General features: G+C 46.1%; 1 protein-coding gene across 7 annotated transcripts in view; it reads left to right on the forward strand.

Annotated features, from left to right (window-relative positions):
• LOC143284566 (cAMP-dependent protein kinase regulatory subunit) overlaps window positions 1-27500 on the forward strand; it is a 142019-nt gene that overhangs the window by 50964 nt on the left and 63555 nt on the right. The window contains exon 1 of one of the 7 annotated variants that reach the window (XM_076591410.1): window positions 2884-3019. The exons of 3 other annotated variants lie outside the window; for them this stretch is intronic. In XM_076591410.1, the coding sequence (XP_076447525.1) occupies window positions 3017-3019 (3 nt within the window). In that variant the 5' untranslated portion in view covers window positions 2884-3016. Of the gene's footprint in view, window positions 1-2883; window positions 3020-13073; window positions 13647-14356; window positions 14513-26554; window positions 26709-27500 lie in introns of those variants that run through there. 3 more of the 7 variants (XM_076591389.1, XM_076591379.1, XM_076591397.1) reach the window with 3 other exon arrangements.

The raw sequence follows: 27500 nt of genomic DNA on the forward strand, positions 1-27500 counted from the left end.
TTTGCTTTTGCTGATCTTTATTGAGAATTTTTCCTGAGTTTGTGGAATTGACCTAGACTTTAGGGGTCGGGGGTGGGAGGAGTGGGGAGAGGGGGGGGGGACTCTTAATGCTGAGCAAAGTTTGCAGAGCTAAGATCGTGTATGCAACCCAGACATGGACTCGCATTGTCACAAAAAAAAGAAAGAAAGAAAAAAAAAGCTGGAACTGCGAGACAGAGGCATTGATAGGGTCCGCGGAGATGCAGTAATTAGTGAAAAAGCATGATGCTTTACATATCTGGTGCGTAGAGTGATGAATATATATATATATATATATATATATATATATATATATATATATATATATATATATATATATGACGACGGCGTGGTTGATGAAATAAGCTTTCGGGTTCGTGTGATGCTGCTGTCAGGTTATCGATCTACCGGATGCAACAGGTTTCCGCTTATTATTGTCACACGATGAACAATCTTCTGCCTTGATCCTCGGTACTTTTTTGTTTTGTTTTTTGTTTGTTTGTTAAAGAATCGTTTCCATGACAAGTTTGTGACAGTTGTTGCAGTGCTTGCCGATCTGTACAAGAGTAATGTTGATGTTTGATTTTCTGCAGCTGTAATCGTTTTCAACCATAGACCTTTTCCCTTCTGTTTCCGTCTCTGTCTGTCTGTCTGTCTCTCCTTTATTTAAAGAGAAGATGCGACTTTTTTTTCCCGCTGAGAACTGGAAAGTGGAGCAAACTTTGTCGAATCGATAGCCTGTACTACGAGGGGGCCTTGTACCTCCGTACGTTTCGGAAGCCACAGAAGGCAGAGAAACAACGTGCTTGCAGCTGCGCCTATTGTTTGCGGATACGTGTGTGTGTGTGTGTGGTGGTGGTGGTGTGTTGGGGGTGGGGGGTCTGTGCGGCGGCTGGATATACAGCAGATTGAGAAAGGAGGGGTGCGGGAGGGCAGCTTTCATTGAAGTACGTTGTTTCAGCATCTGTGCTGTATGTCTTCGTGTTTTATTTATTTCTCTTTTTTATTTATTTATTTATTTATTTATTTTTTTTTTTTTTACTATCAACGTAAAACCAAGAGGTGCGGAGGTTCGCCACATGTCCACCGTGTGAAGCGGGGTTTCTGAGAGCTGTAGCATTTGGACTACACAACGAAACAGGAAACTACGTCGCGAGGGAGGGGTGTGGGGGAAGGGGCAGACAGAGAAAGTGCTATGGTGTGGGTGCTGTTGGGTGCAGTTCTGGGGAATGGAGGGTTTAGCTGTGGCAGTTATAGCAACACAGCTCTGAGCTTGACCTGACAAAGGAGCAAGGTGGCAGAATGGGTAAGACGCTTGTTAGCCAATACAGTGTCTGTGAGGGTCAGGGTTCGAATCCTGCTCTCACCGTTTCTCCCAGGTTTGACTGGAAAAATCAGACTGAGCGCGTAGTCATTCGGATGTGCAGCACGCACTTGGCGCACTGAAAATGAACCCATGGCAACAAAAGTCTTGCCCTCTGGCAAGATTCTTTGAAAGAAATCATCTTCGATGGGAACACAAATATATAAGCATGCACTCAAGGCCTGACAAGTGCGTTGGGTTATGCTGCTATCAGGCATCTGTCTAGCAGATGTGGTGTGGCGTATATGGATTCGTCCTAACGCAGCGACACCTCCGAAAGAAACCGAAACTGAACTGACCTGACAACAGGGTGACTGGGTGAGGAGCGGTGGAGTGGAGCTGAACGACCTGTCGGCTCGCTGCGACCCCGCCTGCAGGGTGTTCACTGCTGGGGTCTGGTGTTGTGAGGGTTTCAGTGTTGTTCGTGTTGGGGAAGGGTTGGGGTGTAACTGCGGGAGTGCAAGTCACTGGATTCCAAAAGGAAAGGTTATGATTTTTTTGGTGGCATTGCTAAAACACGAGAAATGATGTCCATAGACTGTACGTAAATAGGGTAGTATATTTTGAAATAATGTGAGGACTGTCATGAGAGTGGCGAAAGCAGACTCCAAAAGGCATAGGAGAGACACGCAGGCAATTAAAATCGATCCTGTGACGAGACAACAACAGACATGAAGGAAGTCTGACTGAACTGAGGAAGGAAGATTCCTTTCCAAGATTAGCGAAGCGAATGGCTGAAAAAGTGGCGACAGCGGTGTGGAGAAAATCCCAGCAGCAGCTTGGGGGTACTACGAAGAATCGACAACAAATCTCTCCGTTATATCCAGTTATGCATGTGGCGGAATGAACGAACCCGAGAATAGAGCCATCAGCGCAAAAGTTGTATTATTTTTCAGGGAGTCGATGCTGTGCATTTCACTCAGTACAGTTAGCATCTGTACCTTACGTCTTCGCGCTTTTACTACAAAACTTCCTCTCCAGAGTGACCAGCAGATTTGAAGATTGAAATACGTAATGATGCTTTAAATGTGTTGGAAATATTGCTCTCGGGAATGAAAGTATGCAGTGGAGACATGCTCAAAGTGTTGTGATTTGATATCTTTGGCATTTGGAACGTTCATGGCTGCCGTGATTCTCCAGACTTTTTGGTGCAACATTTCTGAAGACTGGGAGTGAAAGTTGCTGCTGCGCTTGTTTGGAACTGGTTATTAACACTTCAGAGATTTGATCCCGTTGACATTTCGAACGCTTGAAGCTGTCAGTCTTACAGTACTCACCGGAACTTGTGGTGTTAACATTCCCTAAGACACGGCATTCCCGTTCGTTCCCCTCGTTTCTGATTGAATACAAGGGATGACCGTGTGTCCCCCAAGTTTTTAAGAAGACGAAGGGATTACCGTGCTTTCCCCTTAATTGCTGCTCAAGGGATCACCGTGCATTCCCCTTCCAAGCACCACCCGCCCCCCAACACCCCCTCCGCGCGGAGTTGACAGGGAAGAAGGGTGGAGGGAGGAAAACTGGAGGAGAGGTGGTCACTAAATTGTCGGTGTGTGAAAGGAAGGCGAGTTGGAAATACTTGGATGCCAGACCTTCATCTTACCCCCGCCAGGCAGACGGCGTAGCAGACTGTCCCTCATGGTGAGTGTATGTGTGAGGGTACGGGGAGCGGGAGGTGGGTGTGGGTGGGAGAGGGGCGGAGGAGTGGATTAGGGAGGGGATAGGTGGTGGCGGGACGGGGATGGGGAAGGTTGGATTAGGGGAAGCGGGCTGGTGGAAAGGGGGTTTACCGGAGACTTATTGATCACCGCTGGACCACTGAACTCCGCGTTGTTTGTGGCTGGCTTGAGGGCAGGACTGCCGCATCACAATGTAGTGTTCGTTGCAGGGATCAACGGGGTCAGGTTTGTGGACATCCTTATGGAGGGGTTTCTGTGAGAATTTGCTGATCAGTACGTTTTCAGTTCATTTGTTAAGGGGAGATTGGGGGACCATTCTATTAGGTTCTTGTTGCTTTTTTCCCCCCATGGATTAAATTTCAGGCATGGCCTTTTCTTCCAATCTGTCATTTTGAGAGAGAGAGAGAAGAGAGAGAGAGAGAGAGAGAGAGAGAGAGAGAGAGAGAGAGATGTCTTGTTCTTTCTGTTTTCAGTGTTGTTATTTCCCACTGTGCATCGTCCACAACTTATCGTGGTATGAAATGTCTCCAAAAAAGGAAGAGAGAGAGAGAGAGAGAGAGAGAGAGAGAAGAAAAGCAAAGACAGAAAGAAAAGGAAAAAAGGAAGTTAGGGAGACAGGCAGGTAGGAAGGAAAGAAGAAATAGAAGGAAAGAGGGAAGAAAGCAAGAGAGAAAGAGAGAACTACAGAAAGAGACAAACTGGAGGAAGGAACGCTATGAGTTTGGCAGATGAAGCCTTTATGAAGAAGCCGCTTAAAAACCGAACACTGCGTGTTTTCTTTAGTGTGTTGGCGGAGCGTTTTCTGTTTCGCTTCAAGCTGTGACTATGCTTTTTCCTTTCATCTTCTTGGCTCACATCAGTTATCCGTGTTCCGTGGAATGCTAGATCGTTTAATCGTTAATGGTAGAAGAATACATTCTCTCTCTTTTTTTTTTTTCTATTTGCCCCCCCCCCCTTTTTTTGTTGTAAAAATTGCTGTTACCTACAACGTGTTTCTCTCGTCTTCTAGGTGAACCTTGCTAATAGCATTGCTAACACTTTGCTCGCTTCTGTGGTGCAGCTGCACTCAGAGGAATACTTTTTTGCCCCCACAAACATTACACACAGACGCTGACATTCATACACACATACAGACATATTCACACACGGACACACGCGCCCACACACACACACACACACACACACACACACACGCACACGCGCGCGCGCGCGCATTATTTCTTTCTTGCTGGAACCCAAAGACCGCAGCAGCCAGTTTTCGCACTGGTGTGGACAGGTATTTCATGCCTAATGGATAGAATTAATTTAACGCTGTCTGTGTTGTGTGGTAGGAGTATTTGATAAGTGGTTGTCAGGTAGGTAAGTGAAGTCACGTAAATGCTTGTCGACCTTTTTTTGACTGCTGTTAATTGAAGCTCTGTCCTTTCGTTCAGCCGCTGTCGGGGTACTTTGAAGTGAAGTTAGGGATTGCTTCTGATTGCCTTGTCGACTTGGAGAGACTTCCACGCTTGAACACTCTCATACACACCTGTAAATACCGTGTCTCTGTTTTTCTTTCTGGTGTCTCTGTTTTTCTTTCTTTCTTTCTTTCTTTCCCACCCACCCGCACCCTTCACAGCGCGCGCACACACTACCGCACGCGCCAGAATACGCTGACTCACTCGCATGAAGACACACACACACACACACACACACACACACACACACACACACACACACACAACACACGCATGCGCTCTCTCTCTCTCACACACACACATACACAAATACACACACAGAGGAAGAAGGGAGAAGGAGATAGAGAGTGGTTCACACACACACACACACACACACACACAGAGAAAATTTTATGGGAATTCCGTTGGCAAGTGACACAACAAGACTGATCTTGTGTTTCTGACTTGCCTTGCTTTGATGCTTTGCTTATTGTGTTTATGTGCGCATTGCCCTGGTTTTTCATTATGGTGTATGTTCAGAATGGAGGGCACGGGAGTGCTGAAGGGATAGAATTAAAAAAAAAAAAAAAAAAAGAAGAAGAAAGAACAGAAACGAGGACATTAACACACAGAGAGACTTGGGGGTGGGTGGGGTGGTGGGTAGAGACGTTGGAAGGGAGAGCGATAGTAAGGAAGGGAGGCAGCCAGATAGATTGATTGATTGATTGAAGTAGGTGGGGCGTGGTTGGGGTGGAGAGGGTATGGGGTTGGGGAGGGCACCGTGAAAACCATTATGGCAATGATGGGAATACCTCACAAAGCAGCTGATCACTCTCTAAAGACGAATGTTGTGATGTTAATTATGGGCCTGTTTGTTGCCCTAAGTGGTTTCTTTGCATGCTGAATTCCCGGTGTGTGTGTGTGTGTGTGTGTGTGTGTGTGTGTGTGTGTGTGTGTGTGTGTGTGTGTGTGTGTGTCCGCGCGTATGCGCGCGTATATTTTGTTGTCCTTGCTTCATTGTAATATCTAGAAGGGGAGGGGGTAGAAGAGAGAGCGAGCGAACGAGAGCGAGTGGTTGGGGGTGGGGTGGGGTGGGGCGAAAACGTTTTTGCGTTCATTGTATGCGTTGTTGGCATGCGTCTGTTGACTTATCGATAAGCAGAGATGTGATATTCTGGAATCTCATGTCTCCCCCCCCCCCTCTCTCTCTCTCTCTGTGGAGCGCACAGTGGATCCAGCGTGGCTGTCGTGTACCATGTGGAATCATTTTTTGCTTTGCGAACTTCCTCCAACAGGCGAATGTTGTTCCACTTTGAAAACAACAACAACAAGAAGACCAAAAACAAACCGAACAAAACAAAATGCACACTATAAGTACCGCCAACCCTACTTCCCTCGTATAGTTTGTTCGCCTGCTCTTGTTTTTCCTCCGGCACCACCACCACCACCACCACCACCTCCACCTCCTCCACCTCCACTTCGTTGTTCAGTTCATCCGTAACTAAAGGGTGATGAACACAACACGCGCTCTTCTGATAAAAAGAGGAGAAGAAAAAAAAAATATTTAAAAACAAGTGCTTGGCTGCTGGGTGGATATGTATACTGGAGACGGTTCATTTCACCCTCATTTTGGCAAGGACACACAGCGAAGCTCACTCACCCGTGCAAGAAGACACGGGGTCTATGCAACACTATGACTGACTGCATGCGAAACATACGGCTTTCGAGTAGAACGGTTATACTTAACTCTGATTGCACACAGCACTTGAAAGTTGTTTTGTTTTTGTTTTTTTTTGATACAGAAAAAGCCATTAAGAACAGTCATGATCTTAAGACTTAACTCCTTGGTGTTCAAATTGAAATCGATGAATTTTGTACTGATGGATGTTTTTCTCTATTTAATGTATCATCGAGATGATTTTATCATTTCTTTATATGCAGTAATTTTCTTTCTTAAGACAATATATATATATATATATATATATATATATATATATATATATATATAGAGAGAGAGAGAGAGAGAGAGAGAGAGAGACAGAGAGTTTCGCGGATTAAAAAAAATCTGTTTTGGGTCCTTCGGCACAGTATTCGAGCACAAGATTCCACAGTCGGAGTGATGGCGTCACACACGGATTTCCACAGTTATAATCAGTGCCACTGTGTTTTAACAGCACGATATGAAGGCTTTCCTCTTTCTCTCGGCACGAGAACTCTGTTGTATGGTTGGTTGCACTGTTGAAAATCGGCGACTTGGTCGAATCTGTCTTTGCATTCGGCCTCTCCCCCTCTCTCTATCGCACACACACACACACACACACACACACACACACACACACACACACACACACACACACACACTCGCACGCATGCGCGCGCGCACACACACGCGCTAACGCTAACACCAATGCAGGAGAGTAGCAGAGATGGACAAACGCGCGCGCGCCCAAACATATACAGATACGCGCGCACCGCATACCCACAAAGCCACGTTCTCTCAGTAAGCAAACTCTGTCTCTCCTTTATCTCTGTGTCAGTCTCACACACTCATACCCCACACCCACCCACCCACACGCATAGACACACGCTAGCACACGCACGCACGCACACACACAGGCAGACACACGTGTGAAAACATCGGGGCTGGGATGAATTATTCAAACTATGAAAGCAGAATATGCATCATCCAATGAGCCCTTCACTTCGGGCTTGTGGTGCGGTGTCTAGTTTTTAACCTTAGGATTTGCTATCAGGAGTTTGTGTGTGTGTGTGTGTGTGTGTGTGTGTGTGTGTGTGTGTGTGTGTGTGTTATGTGTGTGTGTGTGTGTGTGTGTGTGTGTGTACGTATGTACGTATCCTTGATTTAATATTCACCCAACAAAATAAGGTTACTTTGAATTTGAAATCGGAGGCGCCATCGGTTGTTGTCTGTGTCGTATAACGTTGGCACGATCGTCGTGGTGGCAAAAAAAACCCCGATCGATGTCTCTACACTTTAGATGCAGCCGCTGGGAGTTTGGGAAATTGGTTCAATTTATATTCGACCCGCCGCCGTTTGTTGGCTGTGAGCGAGATTATGTTAGAGGGGAGAGGCGGGGGTCTTGGCCTTGGGAATAAAGGAGGGCGGGAAACGAGTGGAGGAATAAAATAATGCCGCGAAGGTGGCAGAATGGTTAAGACACTTCATCAGCCAATACAGTGTCCGGGAGGGTCTGGTTTCGATTCCCCTCTCTTCCCCTTTCTCCCGAGATTGACTGGAAAAATCAAACTGGGCGTATGGTCTTTCACATGAGACGATAAACCGAGGCCTTGTGTTTAGCACGCTGTTAGGGCACTGAAAATGAACCCGGAAGTGTTGTCCCCTGGTAAAATTCTGTAGAAGTCCGCTCTGGTTGGCAAACAATGTATGGGTATGCACTCAAATCCTGTGGGTTATGTCTGCTGTCGGGCGTCTGTCTCTCAGTTGTGGTGTTGCGTTTATATAATAAACTTGTGCGAACGCAGTGAGGCCTCCTTGAGAAACTGAAACGGCCACGAACAAGTGAAGGGTTTTCCTTTGTGAAGGAGTTCTTGAATGAAGTGTTCTGGCGGGCACTGTTTTAAGTGGAGAGCATTATTTTAAGCACCCAACACGTATTTCATGTGGAAACATGGTGTGACGCATTTTCAGCAGTGTTACGTTTTAAAACTGTTTCCCCCTTTGCTTGTCATTCCATTGGATATTGGATTTAACAAATCTTTTGTTTAAAAAAACATAATTATGATACATGCATGCACACGTACACAGCAGAGCAATATCCAGTTGTCCTGAATCCTTTACATAATGCCGTGGGGGTTGTTCGGAAACAATTTCAGGCCATTACCAGTTCAGGTTTTTTACGAAAGTCTGCGTCACTTGCCCCCCCTCCAATTGTGCGATAAAATGGGTTGTTGTTCTGGCAGATAATTTTAAGTAAGAAGAAGGGGCAGAATGGTTAAGACTCTTCTCTGCCAATACAGTGTCCGTGGGGGCCTGGGTTCGATTCCCGCTCTCGCCTTTTCTGTCACTTCGAAAATCAAACTAAACCTCTTGTTATTCGGATGAGACGATAAACTGAGGTCTCGTGTGCAGCACGCACTTGGCGCGCTGAAAAAGAACCCATTGCAACCTAAGGGTTGTCCTCTGGAAAAATTCTGTAGAAAAAATCCACTCTGATAGGTTAAAAAAAAAATAAAAAAATATAAAATAATGCATGCACTCAAGCTCTGATTAGCGCGTTGGGCTATGCTGATGTCAGGCATCTGACTGTCTGATGTGGTGTAATGATATAATATGGGTTAGTCCGAATGTAGTGACACCTCCTAGAGAAACTGAAACTGAAACTGAAAACTGTAACTATCTTTTGATATCGTGGGTTGTGGTTTGGGGGGTTGGACTGGAATAGAGTGGGGTGAAGAAGAAATGTATGAAGTGAACATAAAACATTGGAGTGTTGGCCTCGTGGTCGCCAGGGCCCAACCCCTCGAACCACACCACCATCAACAGAGCTGTGACCACAATCGTGAACAGCGTGCCCTTTAGGGCGTCAGCCACTCGGTCGTCAAACTCCATCAGCATTCCTCGTGGTAGGCCAGTGCGCTCTACCAGGAACCGACTTGTCCACGGGCTCGAGTCCGAGAATTATAACGGACCGGACCTTATACTCTCCACCTTTCCTCGAGTGGGTGGTCGGGTTACTTGTCACTGGGATGAACTGAGGTCCCATGTGCAGCTTACATTCTCAGCTGCGATTCAGCTGTCATCCCTCTAGCTGTTGGTTGAAGGGGCCTGTCTGGGGGAGCCGTGGTCTAAGGGATGCTTGACAATACAGAGACGACAGACATCCAGACTGTGCTGTCTTGGCCGGTTCCGCTGCTGTGAGGCTTCAAGAAGAAGCAAGTAAGCAAGCATATGATTACCCCCCCCCCCCTCCCAGCCCCCCACGACCCCCCCCCCCTCTTCAAGGACTGAATGCGGAGGAGAAATGATTAAAAAAAAAAAGAAGTACGTAAGAAGCAAATGATTACTCCAACCCCCACCCCCCTCCTCCACCTTCCATCTCCCATCTCCAGATAGAAAGAAAAAAAGCGTTTGGGGAATAGATTCTTCTTTCAACTAGAGATTGGCGACTGACCAGATTTTTGCATTATCATTTTATGGTATGCAGCCATTGATGTGACAGTTTGAAATCTTTACTTTTTAAGATACAATGAATGTTTTTGACAGATAGACAGACACAGACAGACAGATTAAAAAGATGATGGTGAAGAAGAAGAAGAGTGGGAAGAGAACATTTGTCTTGCAGATTCGGGTGTTTTGCAACTTTGATTCAGATCGTTTAATTTGTTGTGATATGGAAAGTTAATTACTTGTCGTGGATCTGATAGAGACGCACACACATTAACCACTCCGAAATTGAAGAGAACATAAAGGAGAAAGACCCCACTGAGACGCCACAGTTTTTATCTGTTGCGTTTCTTTGGCACCTTGATTGTAATCTACACTTAAGAGCGACTTCGACCAAGCTGAGAGCTCCTGTGGCCGTTTTGAAAAGATAGCGAGCGTGCTGCGCGCGGCGCTTTCTTGTGCACTGCAGGTTCGAAAACACATCAGCAAGCATGTATACCATACGCACGCAGGTAAGACAGCTATTGAAATCAATACAAGAAACGCACACACATACGCACGGGCGCGTAGGGGAGGGTAGAGGGTAGGGGGATAGAGGTGGGGGAGGCGAGCAGAGGGTTGGGAGGCGGATGATGGTACTCATCACTCTGACTTTCTCTCTCTGTGTCTGTCTGTCTGTCTTCGTTATCTTTACGTGTGATAAACATTCTGACTCTAGTCTCTTTTATCTGTCTCTCTGTCCCTGTCACTGTCTGTGTGTCTTCTGCCTGTCTGTCTCTGTTCTTAATCATGTATGTCCTTCTTCACGAAGACTTTTTTTTTTTTTCATTTTCCTCTTTAATTCATGTATGTGTTCTCTGTTTGTAATGAATGTAGATCACGGACAGACCGGATGAATAGGCCATACCTAAAATCTTAATCCTTGAATTAAAAACAACAACAAAAAAAAAAACGTTTCGAGCGCTCTCTCTCTCTCCCTCCACCCCTCCCCCCCCCTCTCTCTCAAGCAACCCCTCCACACCTTCACAGTTCCCGTTCCACACCTCCATTCGAGCCTCTCGCCCTCTCCCTTTCTCTTCCACCTCTTCCCCCCCCCCTCCCCCTCACAAAACACATACCCCGCAACCCCTTCCAGCCCGTTCCCATGCACAGACCCCAGGGCTCCGACTTGATTAAACAGACTGATGTCCTCTCCCTAGTAACCCGTATTCACCCTGAGACCACATCGAACAGGACAGACCAGACACGTTATCGGCTAACACGTCGTTAGGTTTGACTAACAAAGCTGCCCGGGGGAACGCGCACACGCGCGCGCGCACTCATATACGCGCGCGCGCACGCAGACATGATTATACGCCCGTATGCCCAAACGTACAGCAGCCACGCACACACACACACACACACACACACACACACACACACACACGCGCGCGCGCGCGCGCCCCTCCCCCCCCCCCCCAAAAAAAAGAAAAAAAAAAGAAAAAGAAAAAAAAAGCTGGATCACCCACACTGCTGTCATGTTGATGAGGAACATGGCTTCTTCACCTGATTTTTTTTCCACCCGTGCATGACGTATTTCACTGATAACTGTGGAGAATGGGATCTGATTGAGAGAGAGAGAGAGAGAGAGAGAGAGAGAGAGACAGACAGACAGACAGACAGACAGACAGAAAATACAAGAGAAGGATGTGCCAATGACAACGAACACAGCCGAGTGGTAAGTGGACGCCAGACGATGCCCACAGGTCAGTCCTGACAGTCGGGGTCTCTTCCAGGCAGTCAGTCCCCAAGGTGTCGGCCGCGGCCACATCGTTTTCTGCAGTTACAATGGGGCCAGGCTCCGTCCTTTTTGAAACGTTCATACATGTGGAACTGATGGAGGGCCCTGGATTCATTGTTTATTCATTCTTTCCTTCTGTTTTTGTCTGTCTGTATCTCTCTTTCACTGTCTCGGTCTTTCTGTCTGTCTGTCTGTCTGTCTCTCCCTCTCTCTCTCCTTTTCTCTCAACAGTGTCTCAATCTCCGCGTGTCTCTGTGTATGTGTCTCGATATCTCTCTGTCATTGTGATTGTCTCTTTGTCTGCTTGTCTGCCTGTGTGTGTGTGTGTGTGTGTGTCTGACTCGGTCTTTTTTGTCAATGTCTTGGTCATACAGTGCGAGCAAACCTAACAAGAAGAATTGCAACCAAAGCTTGCTAACTTTGTCCATGACCGTTTCTCTGTTTAATATAGAAGCATTGATATTGATATTATTGTCTCCATGGCTGTATGAAATTTCCGATGTTTAATGTTATTATGATCTTCGAACTGGACATGATTATTATCTTGTATCACATTTGCATGATCTATTTGTCTTATAAAGCTCGAGGTTTCATTATGTTAAAGTATTCTGTTCTAATCTATTCTATTCTGTTCTGGTCTCTGTCCTCTTTCTGTTTCACTTTTCACATCCACTCTGTCTGTCCCTCTGTGTGTCTCTTCATTCTGTAATGCATTTTTCATGTCTCCATTGTCCCTAGTCCTCTTCCCTTGGCAACCCGCTCTCTCTCTCTCTCTCTCTCTCTCTCTCTCTCTCTCTCTCTCTCTCTCTCTCACTTGGTTGTTATTTTGGAACGATGTGTCGAACGTTGCAAAATGAAAAAAACACACACAAAAAAAACAACAAAAAACAAAACAAAGAAGGTTGTGTCGTTTGACCTTGTGTGTGTGTGTGTGTGTGTGTGTGTGTGTGTGTGTGTGTGTGTGTGTGTGTGTGTGAGGTTTTGATTGTCGCCAACGTGTAACCAAGCGCTTTGTTGGCAGATTATTATTGATTCTGACAATTTTTCAAAAAGCCATTAAAAAAAAAAAAAAAAAAAAAAAAATCACACCGTTGTCGTCACCGTTGCTGTGAAGACGCTTCACAACGCCAGTCGACTGTTGTTATCGACTGTGCTGATCGATTTTTAACAAGCACTTGGCTGTCTACAGAAGTGTGCCTCGCTCCTGTTAATCCACTCTGTTGTTCGACCTCGCCAATGCAGTGTGAGTTATACTCCAGTGCGCAAGGTGCCACGATTGAGAACACACACACACACACACACACACACACACACACGCACACTAAAAAGTCCGCTGTCAAGTTTTTAAATTAAAAAGAAAAAAAAAGAGGAAGCCAATCATCGATGAATAGATAACTTTTTTTTTTTGCAGCTGGAAGGAAGGTACATTCATAACGGCGTCTCGTGTTTTGTCCCGATGCCAGCAGGTGTGCTGGTGTTGCTGAATGACACCGAGCGAAATTAGCCACCGGTGAAGGTGAAGGGCTCAGGACTCCCCTAATCCCTGCCTGCCTGGCTGCCCTGTACGTGTTGTTGCCATTGATCGGCCCCGTTTGTCTGGTCGCTCCAGGGGGAATCGCGCACACACACACACACACAGACACGCACCACCACTCAAAAACAACCACCACCAAGACAGCCGCTGTAAACAATACCCCACATATCCGCTTTCCACTGTTTCAGAGAAAGATTCGTGGTGACTGGTAACGCTTTTTTTTATGTATCAATGTGAAGCAGGCTGTTCAGAACTCAGGGCAAAGCAAGGCAAGAAGTTTTTCATGACTGGTTACTTCTTGTTGGCTGTTGCGGGCGGCAAGGACGGGTTCAGCATTTGTGACTGGCGGTTGGAAAGAGTTCCAGACTATTGGCAGGACTAGTGTGACAAACTCACGTGACTACAATTTGTTGTCCCCAGTGATGTAGGACGTTGGTGCTAAAATAAAAAAAGAAGAAAAAAAAAAGAAGAAGAAGAAACGAAACACGAAGAAGAAGTAGAAAAAGAAGAGGAGGTAGTGTTGCTACAGAAGAAGGAGATAAAGAAAAAGAAGTCTTGGTGCCTTGTGGTTTGTCCTCAAGAATGCTGATCGAGTGCACACTTAACGGGTATTACCAGGGATTGTGAAGGGACTTTGCAGGCCCCCCTGCCTGTCCCTTTGGCTCACTGACCATGTATCGGCGCTGGCGCCAGGTAAGTATATGTGAGAGAGAGAGAGAGGCACTTTTTTCTGTGTGGGCCAAGTGAGGGGAGAGAGGCCTTGGGGTGGTGCTGCCGTGTGGTTCTGCTCCGCTCCCTGAACTGTGTGTGTGTGTGTGTGTGTGTGTGTGTGTGTGTGTGTGTGTGTGTGTGTGTGTGAGAGAGAGAGAGAGAGAGAGAGAGAGAGAGAGAGAGAGAGAGCGCCCTGCTGAGTTTCGGTGGTCGTTCCTGTTGGAGGTGTTTGTTGAAAGTGGGTGTTGCCTGGTTGTTACACAATGTGACTGGGTTCGTTTTAGGTGGTGGACAGGTGGCAGTTTATTCTTATTTCTCTGCGTGTGTATGTGTGCAAAGAGTCTTACGTATACCCATTGACGCTCCTTGTTGTGTGCGCGGGCAAGGTGTTAATGTATGTCGTTTGAAAGTGCCGTTTCCATGGGAGGAGTTTGGACCCAGAGCGTTATGAAGAAGGCAATTGGAGGAAGAGGAGGAGGAGGAGAGCACATAATGGAACCGACCTTCAGGTGAAATGTGACGTAAACCTTTTGCTGACGGCCGGTACGTTCACTATATGAAATCAGGTTGAAACAACAACAACAACAACGAAAAGTGTATGAATCGGAGATGTTAGTTTATGAAACGGAGAGGTACAGTTGTTTGAGACGACGCTTGGATCGATTGTAATAACCCTCCTCCCCTCGCACAGTGTTCATCGGTGGTGTGGTGTGGTTGTGTGCTTCCTTTATTACTGCTATGTCGGTCACATGAGTGAATGAGATCTGAGAGTTCTGTGTGGAGGTTGTGAGTGTCCTCTGTCTGTGTGCCGCAACATGAGGACAGACCTCTCTGCTGCCAGCGACACGGTAAAGGGGGGAAGTTTGCAGTGTGTGTGTGTGTGTGTGTGTGTGTGTGTGTGTGTGTGTGTGTGTTTGGGGATAATGAATGTGATGGGGGGTGTTTTTGTGTGTTACGTTGTGCATGTGGAGTGTGTGCGTGCGTGTGTGTATGCGCGCGTGCGTGCGTGTGTGTGTGTGTGTGTGTGTGTGTGTGTGTGTGTGTGTGTGTAAATAATGAATTTATCAATCATTGCAAATTTATCAATCATTGCTAATTTGTTTGTGTATGAAGGACTAGATACAAGGGGCATGGGATGGATGGGTCGAAGGGAACGTGCTATTCATGTCATATCTCTTTATGATTTTTATTTCTCCTCCTCTTGGACTCGTAACTGGGAGGTAGTGGGGTGTGGGTGGCGATGGAAGAGATTGAAAGATAGACAGACATATAATAGATAGATTGAGAGAGAGAGAGAGAGAGAGAGAGAGAGAGAGAGAGAGAGAGATTCTGAACGCCTCCGTTTTCTGGCACTCTGTTGCTCGTTCTCTTTTACACCCTCCAACCCCCTTTCGCTTTCTCTGTTCGCCTCTCTCTCTCTCACCTTTTCTCTCTCTCTCCCTCCCTCCCCCCCTCTCTCTCTCTCTGCCTCTCTCTTGCTTTCGCTCCAACTCCCTCCCATTTCTTCTCTCTTTCTCCAGAGAAATCTACGTCTTCCCTCTCCCACTTTCCGCTTTGCTTGTGTCTCTAATTCATCATAAACAAACGCCACGGAAGCCGTTGCTCATAACCAGACAGGAGTGGGAGTGTTCTCCGTGTTATTTTTGTGTGTCTGGCACGCACTGGAGTCCTGCAAGGGCCATGGTGGTCAGGGGTATTCGTCTTTGTGTGTGTTTATGTGTGTGTGTGTGTGTGTGTGTGTGTGTGTTGTGTTCTCAGGCAATTTCTTCTAGCCGAATAATCTCCGAGATGCTTAAACCTTTATATAGATTTATTTGTTCACACATTGTATTCTCTCAGTAAAACCACAAGATTGAGTGAGACTTTTTTCACCTTTGGTATTGCAATGGACTTCGCCAAGCGAAACAAACGACTGAAAAAATGTACACGCTTAGCTGTTCAGGCGAATAAGTACATAATTATTGCAGGTCGCATGTAACGGTATTATTGATTAAGTGAAAGAGAATCCAGCCTCCCCACCCCACCCCCCGCACCACCACACCCGACCCCCACAAAAAAAAAGAAGAGGAAAAAAAAAAAGTTTCTCATTGTTATTAAGACTTAAATGGTGTTAAGCTGCCGGAAAAAAAATGGAGGCGGGAATGAGGTAGGGTTTGGAGATTGGGGGATATGGATGTGGGATGGGTTGGTGGGGGATTAGGTGTGTGTGTGTGTGTGTGTGTGTGTGTGTGTGTGTGTGTGTGTGTGTGTGTGTTGTGTTGTGTTGTGTTTTGTGTGTGTGTGTGTGTGTGTGTGTGTGTGTGTGTGTGTGTGTGTGTGTGTGTGTGTGTGCGCGCGCGCTAATTCCCAGAGAATTAGATGATGAAGGAAAACGACGGAATCGATTCCCTTGAAAATCCACCATGGCAGACAAGCGACGAGACTAACTGATCCCCTTGGCTCAGGAGGAATGATCTTTGGTTTCATGGGAATCAGAGGTTGAGAGACTTGATTCTCGGGGAAACCTATGATGCAGATGGTTCAGTCAGGGAGATGTGAAAACGTGCGGGCTGATCCACACATGTCACACCGCATCATCTGTATTAACACACACACACACACACACGCACACACACACACACACACACACACACACACACACACACACACACTCACACACACTCTCTCTCTCTCTCTCTCTCTCTCTCACTGACACACACCCGTTCATACTCACACACACACACACGCACTCACTCACACACACACACACACACACACACACACACACACACACACACACACACACACACATAGAAAAAGAAGAAAAAAAAAACGATCTGGAGAGGACAGCGGGGCTGCGGATTTTTCCTTCGACGGGAAACCAGCCTTGGACCACGGAACAATGGCAGGTAATGGAGGTCTGACACATAAAATAGCCCCCATTTCCGTGTGGCGTGTCGGTGTCTTTTGTGTCGTTCAGCTGACTCTGGCCAGGGCCGAACATCTCTCCCCATCCTGGGCAACATGGTCATCAGGCCACTGAGGGGGGAGAGGAGGTGCGGAGTGGCCGTGCCGTCTGTCTTGAAAAAGTGTTACTCAGAGAGGCTTTCTTTATTGCAGGATGAGAATATATGTGTGTGTGTGTGTGTGTGTGTGTGTGTAATATTAATAATTATTATATTTTATTATTTATTTATTTATTTTTTAGATTTCATGCTGCTTCAGCAGAACTTGTTCTTCTGCCTTCCCTAGTATCCCCCGCCTCTCCCTCCACACACCCATCTTGTTGAAGTAGTTGTTGAAGTTGTTGTTGATGATGATGTTCTTATTGATGTTAATGCTATTGTTGTTGTTGTTGTTGTTGTTGTTGCTCTTCTTGCTGTCCCCACGCTTCTGTCTCCTCATCCTTTTTTTCCCCCCATCTCCATCATCATTCTTCTTCCACATCATCTACCAGGCTCCTTCGTCGTCGTCCTCGTCTTCCTTCTACCCCTTCTCATGCATGTATCCGAAATAGTGCCTTATATATATATATATATATATATATATATATATATATATGGGGAGTGTATCTGTTTCACACAGTCTGTCCGCCATGCACCATGATGTACGTTCGAAGTTCTGTTCCCATGGGAACCCCTCCCCCTTCCAAGAAATACACACTTACACACACACACACACACGGGGGAAAAAAAGGCCCTCTGATCATTTGCGACGTCATTTAGTTTCAAGGCTAATTGCGAAGCGATGAAGTGGTCAGTTGCTTTGGACAAAAGTGTTGCTTGGCTCCGAAGTGGGGAGTGTTCAGGAATTGATGTATGAAATCTCCAGGGTTTGCTGGATCAAACCTGGGTAGTGGGCTATGCGGGCTTTCTCTCTCTGTGTGTGTGTGTGTCTGTGTGTGTGTGTGTGTACTCGCGCGTTCCCTTTTTGAAAGTCTTATTTTTCCTTTTTTTTGTTTTGTTTTTTTGTTTTTTGAAGGTACTTCTCCTTTGAAGTCGACGTCAGTTAGACATTGTTGTCACTTGGAATTGAACTGGCAGACCTTAGCAGAGTAGGATACTCTGGAGTATTACTGTTGAGAAGAAAAAGACAAACCGATGACTGCCACGGAGAAACGGTTCTTTTGAACCAAGTGCAACTGTCGAGAGACAGTTTTAGAAGTCCCGAACGGGATAAATACTCGGCCGTGGTTTAAAAAGCCTGCTTTGAAACAAGTCTTGATAGAAGGGCTTTTTAGCTATCCCCCATGGGGGCTACAGTATTTTTCAACTTTTTTTTGGGGTGGTGGGGGGGTTGTTTTAAAAGTTGAATCGCCGGAAGCCGTGTCTGGAGAATGTTACAAAGGCCTTAAAAGCATCCGACCCCTCTTTTTTATTCCTCCCTCACCTCGCTTCAGTTATCCTCCTTCCCCTCTCTTTTCGGCAAGGGGATACCCCACATTTCTTTTCGCCGTCCCCACCCAGTCCACCATACCCCACCCCCTACCGCGTTGGATGGGAGCTTCCCATTCAGGGGGATGCATTATGGTCGACCAGTCAGCGTGTGTTTTCCAGTCGTCTTCTTCTTTTCTGCATCCTCCTCCTCCTCCACCACTGCCATCATCATCATCATTGTCATCACCACCATCACCATCTTTTTCTTCTTCTTCACACATGAAATGTTAAAATTTACCACGGACACATACACATGCATGCACAGTGTTAACGTTTACCACAGACACAAACACACACACACACACACACACACACACACACACACACACACACACACACACACACACACACACACACACACGCACGCACGCACGCACATACGCACACATACAAACACATCACACATGCACACGCGCGCGTATACACACACAAACACCACACACACACACAACACACACACACACACACACACACACACAACTGAAACATATCACACGCCGGTGAGCCGAAGAACAGATGCCTGACCAAAGTATAAAACCCTTCGCCGCTTGTCAGGCCTGAAGTCAGGTGTGCTCCTCCAACGATCTCGAAACGCTGAGTGATCTGCGACTGGTTTCTGGATTCTTCTTCCTGTGACTGATGCCGGTTGCTTCAGAAATTCTTTCAGACTGTGCCTGTATGGACGAGTGAATTTGCATTCATTTTGGGTAGTTTTGGGTACTGAGTTGTGGTGGTGGTGGTGGTGGTGGGTTGGGTTGTGGTGGGGATGGGGGGGTCATACGTGAATGTAAAACAGTATAGTTCTTCGCTGGTTGCTGAAGACGAGTGAGTGCTGTTGCATGGAGTGTGTGTGTGTGTGTTTGTGTGTGTGTGTGTACGTATGTGTGTGTGTGCGCGTGCGTATGTGTGTGTGTGTGCGTGCGTGCGTGTTTGTGCGTGTGTGCGCGCGCATGTGTGTGTGTGTGACCGTTTCTGTGTTGTCGATCTGTCATTCGAGTCGTTCTTTCTCCATTTGTTCCCCTTCCCTTAAGCCCTCCCTCACCCCCCTCCTTCCCCCAACCCTCATCTCTCTCTTGTTATTTTTGTGTTTTGAATCTCGTTTGTTTTTCGATTGTTAATTCCCTTTGGCATAGAAGTTTAAAACCTCGTTTGTTTTTCGATTGATAATCCCCCTTGGCATAAAAGCCAAACAGGGTATTGTTGATTTTTTTTTTTTTCCATTTCATTTTATTTCTCTTTCTGTCTCTGTTTTGTTTGACTGTTCTCTCCCTCCTCTCTTTCCCTTTCCCTCTCTGTCTCTCTGTCTGTCAGTCCCTGCTTCTTGTCTGTTTCTGTGTACCTGTTTGTTTGTCTTTTACTGTCCTTTCTTTCATCATGTCTCAGCTCTCTCTCTCTCTCTCTCTCTCTCTCTCTCTCTCTCTCTCTCTGTGTGTGTGTGTGTGTGTGTGTGTGTGTGTGTGTGTGTGTTTGTCTGTGGTGTTATGAGAGGCGCTTAGAGCGTATCATACGATTTCCGTCATATAAGTACAATTTCATGATAATGATGTTGTTGTTAACAATAATAATAATAATAATGATGATGATGATGATTATTAATTCATCATCATCATCGCCATCTGTATGATTATACATAAATCAGTAATGTCCCAGTGCCTCGACTTTCCCACCACAAACGCTTCCGGCACGGGTCCCACTGCGCCGTCTCTCATCTCGCATCCGCTGCTGTCATCAAAGCGCTGAAGCGGTGTTATGGGGAAGGGGGCGAAGCAACAGGTGGAGGTGACCACTAGCAGTTGTAGTTCCAACCCTGCACAATGGCGGCCTGCCGACAGTATTCGCTCTCTTATTAACTCTGTGAGCCTAGGACAGTAGATGAGTTCGGCATTCTCCCGGGTTACTGAGCAGCCTATTTAGGATAGCACGGCTCGCCCTCACACGAGGGAGGAGAGACAAAAAACAAAAAGAAAAGAAAAAAAGAAAAAAAAAAAGTCTCCAACATTGCCGGACACACTTAAAACTCAACTGGCCAGCAAGCCGCGGCTAGTACTTGACCCTTTCGGCGGTCGAAAACAAAGAAAGCATAATATTTTAAGCGATTCCACGCCAAATGAGACTGAGAAGCACAATGGCGTCATCGTCAGACACGATGGACTAGATGGTCTCTGTCTCTCTCTCTGTCTCTGTCTACAGGTCCCCCTGTCGCTCTCCCTCTCATCTCCTCCCACCTCTCTCTTACCCCAATACACCACGGTCCAGCGTTCAATAACCTCTTTATTACAGTTTGAACGACGCAGTTTGCGAGCTGGGATGGCGAGGTGCCTTTAATAAACGAATTTATCTCCGCCCCGTCTCTTGCCAGGCGATTGCGTCCTTGGAGGACGGCAGACATGCAGGCAGGCAGGACCACTGCACAGTGGGCAAAAAAGAGCGGTCAGTTGGGTTTGTCCCTCGATCAGTTGTCATACTGGTCAGGCAGGTAGTGTTGTTGACCATTGCCTGGCATCGCTCGGTCAGCTCGCTTGATGCGTGTATTTGTGTTTTAGTGTGTGTGTGTGTGTGTGTGTGTGTGTGTGTGTGTGGTTGTGCAGAGCTCCCTGTGTGTGTGTGTGTGTGTGTGTGTGTGTGTGTGGTTGAAGCATCAGCTTACCAAGTGGTCCTTTCCCTCTCTCCTATTTTTTTCTGTGTCTGTTTCAGTCCCCGCTCTCTCTCTCTCTCTCTCTCTCTCTCTCTCTCTGTCTCTCTCTCTATGTAATCTCTCACATCTTATCGATTCAGTCCGCTGCCTGATGGAGGGCGGGTGGGGGACGTGGGCTATCTGTTTGTTGTCTGATCAACAGCAGCAAGTTGCAGGCCGCTGCTATCGCTTCTCGTTTGTCATGCATCATGTTGTTGTTGCCAGACCGCTGTCTGGCTGTTGTGGCTGGCACTGTTGTGGGAAAAGGTGATCGACACGAGCAAAGCGGGGGATATAAAATAAAACCCATAAAAATGATACAAAAACAAAACGGAAAGGCATGTTCCTTTGTTGTTGTTCTTGTTGTTGTTGTTGTTGTTGTTCTACTTGTTGTTGTTGTTGTTGTTCTTCTTCTTCTTCTTCTGTTTGTTCTTCTTCGTCTTCGTCTTCTTCGTTTTCGTGTTCTTCTTCTTCTTCTTATTGTTGTTCTTCTTCTGCTGCTTGATTATTCTTCTTGTCCTTCTCGTTGTCTTGTTGTTGTTGTTCTCCTCCTTTTCCTCCTCCCACTCCTCCTTTTCCTTTTTCTGTTTTTTTTTTCTCCATCCTCTATCTTTTTCCCCCGCCTCAGAGACTTTACCCTTTAGAAAGTTCCACGCAAGAAGAATATTCACGTATGGGCGTGTCCTGCTGCGTAAAACGTATTCGGTATCTTTTAGATTGTTGAGTGCGGTTTGTACTTTCAGTTCATTTTCAGGTGAAAGCTGTATATAGATATTTCAATTTCTTTTAGTTTTGAAGTATTTCCGTATTTATTTGTTTTATTTATCATTACTTTTATTATCATTTTTATATATGGTATTCCATGTTAATGTTTTAAACAACCCTGAATCAATCAGCTATATTGATACCAACTTCAGCATAAATTGTCATGAACTGAAAACACAAGAGTATCAGTTATAAAAATATCATTCTCGGGAATCACGCTACACGAAAGCGTCAGACACCATTAAGAGAAAGCATCGGTAATGTGAACGAAGATTTTTATTTTATTATTATTATTATTATTATTATTATTTTTTATTTTTTTTTAGCACTTTGGTATTTTTTTAGTGGGCACAGCAATGCATCATTATTGTGGTAATTGTCTCATCTCCGTCTAGCGAAAGGAATGGCAGCTGAAGGAGAGTGATTGAAAGAATGCAGGGAGGGGGAGGGGAGTGGGGGACATGATTCACCAAGACGATCATTGTACGTATATTATGATGGGATTCAGGAAGAAAAGCTTTAACACGATCTATTGTCTTGCGTTGAAGGTGAAACTGAAGCGGTGGTGTGTTTGTGGTGATGGTGATGATGATACACATGATAATGGTGGTGGTAATGACGATGATGATGATGATGATGATGGTGGTGGTGGTGGTGGTGGTGGTGGTGGTGTGTGTGTGTGTGTGTGTGTGTGTGTGTGTGTGTGTGTGTGTGTGTCTGTGTTGCGTTGTGCTGTGTTGTGCTCTGTGTGTGTGTGTGTGTGTGTGTGTGTGTGTGTGTGTGTGTGCACCCTTACGCACACCCCCCCAGCCCCACACACCCCCTCCCACACACAGCACAACGCAACACAGACACAGACACTCAGACACAGACAGACAGACAGACAGACAGACAGACAGACACACACACACACACACACACACACACACACACACACACACACACACACCTACCTGTATCATCAGAAAACAGAGGGAAGGAAAGGGTGAACGCAAAGCAGAACGAAGAAGAGAAGAGTGATCCTGCACCCGATCATTCACAGCTGGCAGTCACGGCGTCTCTGTCGTCGGAGCGGCATAGCTGATCTTTGGCCAGTTGATAATAAATTATAAGCTGCCTCGAAAGAACGAAGTCGTCACCCCCCCCCCCCACCCTTCCCAACACCCCCCACCCCAAATCTCTACTCCGCGCCCCGAACCCTTCCACGATTCCCAGTCCTCTCCAGTCCGGTCAGGTCTGTCTGGATACTTTTTTTTTCTCCCTTCCTTCTTTCTCCTCCTCCCTGTTCTTTCCATTATCTCTCTCTCTTTTCAAGCGCGAGTTTTACATCATCCAGCTGCGTTTGAACCGTTGCCAGCGTAGAAACTATGGCGGAAGGTTTTTATCAATTTAACTATCTATCTATCTATCTGTCTGTCTGTCCATCCATCTACTATCTGCCTATATAATATCTATCATTGTCTTGTCTATCCGTCTGTTTATCTATCTGTCTATCTTGAGTATCTATCTATCTATCTATTTGTCTATCTATCTATCTATCTATCTATCTATCTATCTATCTGTCTGTCTGTCTATATCGTACCATCCGCTATGAGAGGCAGGCCCGAGGATGCCGATGTGATGGACAGAGAACGGGAAAGGTTGCGTGTTCAGTGGAGCCAGTTCATGTCACTGTCACGTCTCAGTATAAGACTTGCCGCGAGTTGCGTCGTGGACGTAGGCCTTAAATCATCCACTGTCTGCTCCTTCCTTCCTTCCTCACTGTATTTATTGATTGTCACCGCAGCGACCTTATTTGTTTTTCTTCTCTGACAGTTTACAGCTGCCTGTCATGTCTGCTGTGCTGGCTTTGTCAAGGTGGAGATTGCTGGGCCGACGATGAGAGGAGTTGCAGGTTTGTGGAGAATGACGAAGAGCCGCTGCTTCTTTTCGTGGGAGATTACAGCTTGCGGTTCCAAGCGCGTGGTGCTGGATAAACGTGGAGCGTCTTCTGTGATCGATAGCCAGCTGGTGCCCCTGTGAGCATTTTTGTAGTCATTGAACAAAAAGCGTGAAAGGGAGACGCACCATCTGTTACATTTGTACCGTCTGGTGTTCGATGTGAAAAACGAAAGACGGGTTGTTCTGTTGTCACATTACATCTCTTCGGCGGACGTGAGAACGTAACTGGGACGTTTTGTCTCGGATGGCACAATCGTATGAAGTTGCGGGGTACCTCTCGATAGCGCAACATGTCAGCAGCGCTACCTGTCGCTGTCACTACGTTCAGTAGCATTGCGTGCCTATAGCACTACTGTTTCAATTTTTTTTTTTCCATCGATTTTTCCCCTCCACGTTTCTTTGGGCAAATACTGTGTTTGAAACCGGCGAGACTTTGTGGAGGTGTACTTATCTCTTACTTTGGTTTCCATAATTTATATAAAGTGAATTAAAAAAAAAAGTGACCAAGTGACCTTGAAGCGAAACTGTTTGCCGGAAGACTTCTGGCAGAGAGCAGAGGCAAATGAAAAAAACACACCAAAAAACGTTCCACATATGGCCCGTGACAAAGCCGGTGCAGAATGAATGTTGGATGTGAACAGTTGGTGTTTCGCGAGAAAATAGAAGTCTCTTTATATGTTTACAACAACTTAAACTGTCTTTTAAAATTAGAATTCATCTAGTTACGTTACTGTTGTGTATCAGTGCCCGGGCGACCTTCGCGAAGGCTGTAATGTATAGTTTGCGCTTAATTTGTACTCAGCAAAAATAGGATTGGCTCTCAGTGCTTGACCAGCGCGTTGGTTTAGGTATCTGCTCTTTTTTGTTTTTGTTTTGACAAAGCAGATGCAATGTAGCGCATATGGATCAGTTCGCGCGCTTCGACATCTTTTTGAAACTGAAACTGAACTTGCACGCAGGTCATCAGAGACAGGCCTGCTGACAGCTTGCGACATGCTTTGAGTACACTGAGAACGTCAATGAAGCTGTTGTCTTTCTTTACCTCTGAGATTTTTCTGTAGGTTAGGAGGGATAATGACTGTTATATTGCGAAGGAAAGTTGCTCACTAGTTGTTTGAAATAAACAACATAGTCGTAAAGAACGGTGCGGAAAGCCGCTTTGAATTCCGTTTGGTGTTTTTTTTGACGACTATGAAAAAAAATGCAGCGAATGTGGTACGAAACGTGGTAATAGCTATACTAAAAGGGAGTATTCATAACTGTTCTTTAAAATGGACGTGTATGGTCTAGTGATCCGTTTGTCCATTTGTAATAATTATGAGAGTTTGACACAGTGGGTGTGGTCATTCTGTTGGAATGAGTATTCAAGGGTTTGAGTCTTGAAAACAAGACGGTCTTGTTCGAGAAGAGACGGGGAACACAGGGACTGTTCGATGTGTTGCTCTTTTCTTTTTGTCCTGTGTGTGTGTCGGACAAACAGTCCGTGTTTGTGACGTGGGTGGTGATTGTGGCATGTGAAAGGTCCTACTGATGAGATGGAGGGGTGGGGTGGGGGGTAGAAAGGTGAAAGTTGTGTAGGGTAAGACCTATTGCCATACATCAAGCTGTGACGGGACCTTCATGTACTGTCAGTTCGTCGTGACCGAGAAGATTCATGCTGACCTTCCCTCAGGGGGCCTTTCCCTCAACCATCCGCCATCTGTGTGTTCATTGTTGAAACTGAAAACGGAACTTACTGAGGAAACGTGCCCACCAGCAGAAACAAGGGGAAAGCGTTTTGAACCAAGTACAGCCGTTCGGCTTTTGTCATATGAATCGGTTTTGAGGTGGCCTTACTCCTCGATCGATAAAATAACAGACAACAGCAGCAACACCGTTGTAGCTCTTTTTTCTGTTTATTTATTCATTTATTTATTTAGAAATTGTTATTTAGTGTGTGTGTGTGTGTGTGTGTGTGTGTGTGTGTGTGTTTGCCGAATACATTTTAGTGTGCGTGTGTTAAGGCAGCATTGAACGGAGGAGGGCTGGATTCGGTCGATGGTTGTATCGATGTCATTGATCCATCGACGTGCGGAGGAGTAGGGAGCCGCTTCGGTGTGGTTTGTAAGTTTGGGGCTGGGAAGGCTGCAGCGGCGGTAACACCGATCGATAACGAAGACACATGGACAAGGCTGACTTGCTCGCCGCATCTCGGGCCTGCAGCTCATATTCCTGACGGTTTTTTGTGGTTGTTTGTTTGTTTGTTTATCTTCCTTTCTCTCTCTCTTATTTTAAAGCGATGGCTATCAACACCTCATTATCACAGTTCAACCCTCCAGTGACCAAGCACGTGGTTATGGTAATGCGACAGCCAAACCTCGGGCTGTTACGATGATGCTCGCTGGCTGAGTACGTGCCTGCAGGACATTTTCTCCAGTGAAGTGGAGATGTGGACAGGCAGATAGTGGGGAGGATCGAGTTAGCTTCGGCTGGCGAGCGTCACAGTAAAGTGGAGGGACACTCGTGACTACTGGGGCCAAACGGGGCTGTAGTGCTGCGAACCGTACTGCGGACAGTGTCCATTTCGGAAGGGAGGATACTCGTGGAGTACCTGGTAGTGTGGTTAAAACTACAGTGCCAGTCCCTAAGGGATGCTGGGGATGGGTGATATTCATGAATGCTAGATCGACGGGCAGTGCTGCCATCGTTAGCCTGACTGACTTTTGACCTACACCGTGCTTTTTAAGAAATACTCGTGACTTGGGGTCCGACTGGCAGTGTTGATTGATTGACTGACCGACTGACTGATTGATTGGTTGATTGATACTGTGCTGGTTTAAAAAAAGGCGGACACTCGTGACTCAGGCAGTGTTGGTTTGAGCTATACCAATCCTACGAACAGTAGCAATTCTGTCTGGAATACATACGTGTGGTGTTGGTGGCCGAACAAAAAACAAACTAACGTGCATGATGTGATGTGTGCGAGGAGAACGGCGGATGTTCCGTCATAAAAAAAAAAAGCAAAAAAACAACAACAAAAAACAAAGCGTGGTGGCAAGGTGAAGTGGGGGAGTGTGTGTGAAAAGGGTGGTGTGGAGGGGGAGGACAAGTGAAAGGCCGTCATGTCCTGACGAGGTTTGTGTGACACTGACACGTTGAGAGAGAGAGAGAGAGAGAAAAAAGAGAGGAAGACAATAGTATTGGCAGCTGTTGGATTGTGTGCACCGGCCTTAAGGATATTAGCCCGGGACCAACAACAGCATGTTTGAGGTGAGGAGGAGGAGGAGTTCTGTTTGTAACATTTTAATGTTCTGTAACACAAACAGGTGATTGTCGAACACTCCCGCTCTCCCCTCTCTCTCTCCCGTCTTTCTTTCTTTCTCTCTCTCTCTCTGTGTATGTGTGTGTGTGTGTGTGTGTGTGTGTGTGTGTGTGTGTGTGTGTGTGTTTCTTTCTCTTTCACTGTCCCTGTTTCAGTCTTTTTTCTCACCTTTTTCATCTTTTTCCCCTCCGTTTGGTTTCCCTCTGTTTTGTTTATTTGAATGTCTGCCTCACTTGCGTGTGTGTGTGTGTGTGTGTGTGTGTGTGTGTGTGCGTGCACACAAACACACACATACACACACACACGGCACACACACACACATCACGCCACGCCATATGATACTGCAGTAGTTAATGGAGGTAATGCCAAGGATCGAAACTGGCTGTTCGCCATGTGGTTAGTCTTGTCACAGTTTGAACCTCAAGATACATTTAATTTATAATTACATTTAGACTCTGTTTCTCTGTCTATCGCTCTCTTCGAACGTATTCTCTCTCTCTCTCTCTCTCTCTCTCTCTCTCTCTCTCTCTCTCTCTTTCTCTCTCTCTCTCTCTGTATATATATATGGTAATGTCCCATTATAGCGTCCTGAATAATTGCACCCCTTCCAACAAAAAGTTTCGCGTGTATTGCAGTGGAGGCATACATGAGAAATGACATACTGCGTGCAGTCGACCCTTCTACTCAAGAAATAGGCACATTACGATGCAAAATGACCCATTACATGAACTGGATCCGAC

This window comes from Babylonia areolata, chromosome 1 (genome assembly GCF_041734735.1).
Source record: "Babylonia areolata isolate BAREFJ2019XMU chromosome 1, ASM4173473v1, whole genome shotgun sequence".
In the NCBI taxonomy this organism is placed as follows: Eukaryota; Metazoa; Mollusca; class Gastropoda; order Neogastropoda; family Buccinidae; genus Babylonia; species Babylonia areolata.